The 4,170-nt window shown below is 36.1% G+C and overlaps 1 protein-coding gene and 2 non-coding genes across 3 annotated transcripts; all 3 read left to right on the top strand.

Annotated features, from left to right (window-relative positions):
• The first annotated feature begins 6 nt into the window (after positions 1 to 6).
• Positions 7 to 2,939, top strand: LOC110429488 (cold-regulated 413 plasma membrane protein 2-like). The gene is made up of 4 exons (XM_021445554.2): positions 7 to 200; positions 1,397 to 1,504; positions 1,592 to 1,662; positions 2,462 to 2,939. The coding sequence occupies exons 1-4, from the start codon at positions 25 to 27 to the stop codon at positions 2,713 to 2,715; spliced, it is 609 nt and encodes a 202-aa protein (XP_021301229.1). The 5' UTR covers positions 7 to 24; the 3' UTR covers positions 2,716 to 2,939.
• Positions 2,940 to 3,404: 465 nt separating this feature from the next.
• Positions 3,405 to 3,492, top strand: LOC149527587 (small nucleolar RNA SNOR75). The gene has a single exon (XR_016350829.1). It is a non-coding gene; the product is annotated as a small nucleolar RNA SNOR75 (small nucleolar RNA).
• Positions 3,493 to 3,585: 93 nt separating this feature from the next.
• On the top strand, positions 3,586 to 3,654 carry LOC149527586 (small nucleolar RNA Z105). The gene has a single exon (XR_016350800.1). It is a non-coding gene; the product is annotated as a small nucleolar RNA Z105 (small nucleolar RNA).
• The last annotated feature ends 516 nt before the right edge of the window (positions 3,655 to 4,170 follow it).

The raw sequence follows: 4,170 nt of genomic DNA, 5'->3' as shown, positions 1-4,170 counted from the left end.
TCTGGGGAGGAAGAAAAGTGAGAAATGGGGAGAATGGACTATTTGGCTATGAAAACAGATCCTGTAGCAGAAGATTTGATCAGTTCTGATATGAATGAGCTGAAGCTGGCTGCAAAGAAGTTGATCAATGATGCAACTAAGCTTGGAGGTCTTGGTTTTGGAACTTCTTTTCTCAAATGGGTTGCCTCATTTGCTGCTATGTAAGTTTCCCGTCTTTGACCTTTACATAACACTGGGTTCTTTAAATTTCCTAAAGATTTGATAGTGGTTTGGATTTGTTTGGTGTATTAAAATATGGTTATCCTTGTTGGGTGGAGTGGAGTTCTATGTGGAAAGTGCTTATTAGTTGTGCATTTTTTATTATCTTACTGGGTTTTCCTTCATGTTTATTAGGGTCGCCTTGTCATACTTGTCTTTTTCATTTATTCATTTATTTTGTTAAAAGTCTTTTTCCATTGTGGGAAGGGAATTTGAGTTCAGGAAGCTAGGTGCTTATGTATTTAATAACCATTGTGTTACTAGCTACGAATAAGGAAAATAAAAAAGAATCAAAGACCTTTGCCGAAAATGGTGCTTTGAACTGATAAATTTATCAGTTTGACTGAAAGGATCAAGTTCAACTAACTATTGCCTCAGCTAGCAACCACGAAAAGCTTTTAAATGGAATAAGGATGTGACCAGCATGCTTGTGTTCTGCTGTTGCTATGTGGCCTGAAGCATATTAGTACTCTCATCTTTCGCTAGAATATCAATGAAGTGGAAGTTGGAACTAATTTGATGACAAATTCTTTACGGATACAGAATGTTATATAACATAAAGGCAACGATTTGATGACTTTGTTTGTCTGAAAATTGTGGGACGTGGTTCAGATTGGCAATATATCTGAGCCATTAACCCCTGCTTGTTGACATTGGCTTATCCAAAGCAGCTAAGCACAGCTCAGTGCCTCAGGAAGATGACAATCCCAATTTATCTGCCGTTTGGTGAAGGTTTTGTAATGTGTATAAGAAGTTCTACTGTGTTGTCAGAGTTGCAGAATGGATGGACTGTGATACTTGTGAAACTTAGGAAAAGAAAACCTTTTCTGCTTCATTTTTACTTCTTTATTGGATGTTAAGATGGGAAAGAAAGAAGAAAGGTGGGGATTGCGATCAACAGTCATGAAATTTTAGATCCTGTAATTTCTTTTATCTTGTCTTTGATCTAACTAGTAGACTCTGACCTGTGCTATAAATGACTGGACTTTCTCTCACAGTTGGAATAAATGTGATTCATTTCTCACCTTGTTGTTGAATCGCCATTTTCGTTATTCGAGATTAAACTTCATAAACTACCATATTGTATATAACAAGCTGGAAATTTGCAATTAATACTTCTTCTTTATGTTCCCTGCAGTTATTTGTTAATCCTAGACCGAACAAACTGGAGAACAAACATGTTGACTTCACTTCTGATACCTTACATCTTCTTTAGTCTTCCTTCGGTGCTTTTCAACTTTCTAAGGTGATAATCTTTTCTACTGCTTTCTTCCGACTATTCTTTCTTCTTCCGCTCAAGTAGATTTCCTGAAAGTTATTTAAACACATTCAGGGGAGAGGTTGGAAAATGGATCGCATTCATTGCAGTTGTTCTAAGGCTGTTCTTCCCCCGACACTTTCCAGGTCTATGCTCAATACTATTTAGGCATCAATGCTTACCTTGCTCTGTTGTTCTTCTATCTAACTGTGGCAACTGATATGTTATGTTGTAGAAACAAGCAAAATTATTCCACATCTTTCTCTCTATCATGCATATATTGACAATAACAAACACAAATATATCTCATGTGGAATCAAAACTCTGGCCTTTGACAATGGTACATGTTCTGGCTTTTTAACCGGTATTAATAAATAGCATGCTCATTATTGATTTCGTACTTATTAGATGGTATTTCTATTCATGTAGATTTGCAAAAAAGTCCCTACTGCATGTATCTTTCTTGTTAATTCTCTTCATCACTGTCTTTTCGATATAGTAAATGGAGTTTTTGTCTTGTTTGTTTCATTGATTATTCATCTATGCGCCTTCCTGGACGCAATGAAATTTGGTGAGTAGTCCCTTGATAATTTGGCATCTTCACACCTGCATCATGTTCTTAACATCGTCAAGATTTGATGTACTTCGTTCATATGTATAACAAGCGAAACAAGTCTATCTGCATTGCTCTAATTTGTAGAGTACACGTTCATTGATTAGAACTCATACACTTGCAATCTGTAACTTCATTCTATTGACACATGGCCCGACTCAGAACAAGTGCCTTCGACATTTCCTTTTAGCAGAATAGTTTGTGTAGCTATAACCATATTCAAATGAAAACGTCTTACTGATTGAGTGCGAAGCATCAGGAACTTCTGCTTGCAGTATGTTAGTGGTTTCTTATTTCCGTTCTCTGATACTACAATTCATTGGTAATTGCAGATTGGCTGGAGATGCCCGGATCATTGATTCTTCTCCTGGTTGTGGCTCCAAACTTCTTTGCGCACACCTTGAAGGACAGCTGGGTCGGTGTTTTGATATGCCTCCTCATTGGTTGTTACTTGCTGCAAGAGCACATCCGGGCCTCGGGTGGATTCAGGAATTCCTTCACTCAGAGCCATGGAATATCAAACACCGTTGGCATTATCCTTCTGTTAGTCTACCCTGTCTGGTCGCTGGTGCTTCACTTCTTCTAGGCGCACCGTGCAGTGCTGAATTATTGCTGTTCTGCAGAACTTGAAACAAAAAATTGTACTTTTTTTTTCAATCTTATGATGTGATATTGGTATTTAGTGGGAAAAAAAAAACAATAATTTAATTTCTTAAGTATATTTTCTGTTAAAGGAAAATAATTTGAAAATTTTAATCCGTTGGATTTAGTGGGGATAAAAGAATATAATGTCAAGGGTTTGTATCAAAATTCGACATTGTTAGTAATTGCTTCATAATTTATATCAAGCTTGATGTTAATTTATGAGGTACAAAATTTACAATTTCTTGAAAATTCACATTATGGAACGCTTTTCTAGTTTAGAAAAATGAAATAATAAAAACAAAATAATGAGACCTTTGAACTTGGGTTACAGGCCAAGAGCTGGAACGTGGGCCCAATTTGAACGGAGTGGCTATTCTGTAAATTTGATTAATGTGGAGGGTGACGAACAAAGGAAAACCCTAACCCTAAATCACATTTTGCCTATAAATAGGAAGCTAGAAGCGTCTCACCATCAAAGCTTCTGTTTTTCCCCCAAATTCCCCTGTCCGAGTCGTCCCAAAATTCCTGGAGGCTATAAAAAAAGGGGCATGTATTTTCGTTTCTTTTTCTCTTGTGCTTTCTTTGGTTTTCGTCGATGCGTGATTGATAATGTTGGATGTTGAGGGGGTTTCTCGGTGATGATCAAAAATGATGACGAGTCCGATCTTTTCCATTCTTTCAAATCGTGACGACAAATCGAGGCATTTGTCTGAGAGAAATCCATCGTCCTTCTTATTTATGCTGATTTTGTTTTAAAACAATTTTTTTTTTTAAAAAAAATCAGTTTGTTGTTGCGATTCCAAAACGAGCAAAGGCATAATGAGGATGAATTATGAAAGTCTGATTAACGTGATGATCAATCACCTCCTACTCATTCTGAATGCCAAAACATAAAATAAAAGGCGATTTTTCCAATGTTTTCGAAGACAATAATTTTAACTACTTTACTAGGAAAGTGTTTTTATTGGTAGACTTTTTTGTAGTTTGCGGTTAATGAGGAGTACCAGTGCTTAGCTTTCAACCATTTTTGAGCTGAACTGCAATACTAGTTTAAGGGAGAGAGGAGCAGCGATGATGAATAATGGTTTAGGGTTAATGAGGAAAATGCCATTACCTATGATTACTAATATATTTCAAGCACTTCTGAGCTGCCTGCCTCTCTCTTGGGACTTTCATGAACGGATTTAAGATTTTTGGACTGTGTTTAATGGATTCAAGATTTTAACGCAAGATTTAAGATAATTTTCAAATAAAATCAAATTCAACGAAAAATTGATCGAGATAGAAAAATGGGAAAAAATAAAACTAATTCAAATTTTTACGTTCTTATATAAATATATGATTTCTATAGTCATAAGGCCTATTAGCTCAGTTGGTTAGAGCGTCGTGCTAATAA

The sequence above is a fragment of the Theobroma umbraticum genome, unplaced genomic scaffold (assembly GCF_002168275.2).
Source record: "Theobroma umbraticum cultivar Fairchild unplaced genomic scaffold, ASM216827v3 scaffold_44.0, whole genome shotgun sequence".
Classification (NCBI taxonomy): Eukaryota; Viridiplantae; Streptophyta; class Magnoliopsida; order Malvales; family Malvaceae; genus Theobroma; species Theobroma umbraticum.
The sequence above is the reverse complement of the archived record's forward strand: the minus strand, read 5'-3'. Positions and strand labels throughout refer to the sequence as shown.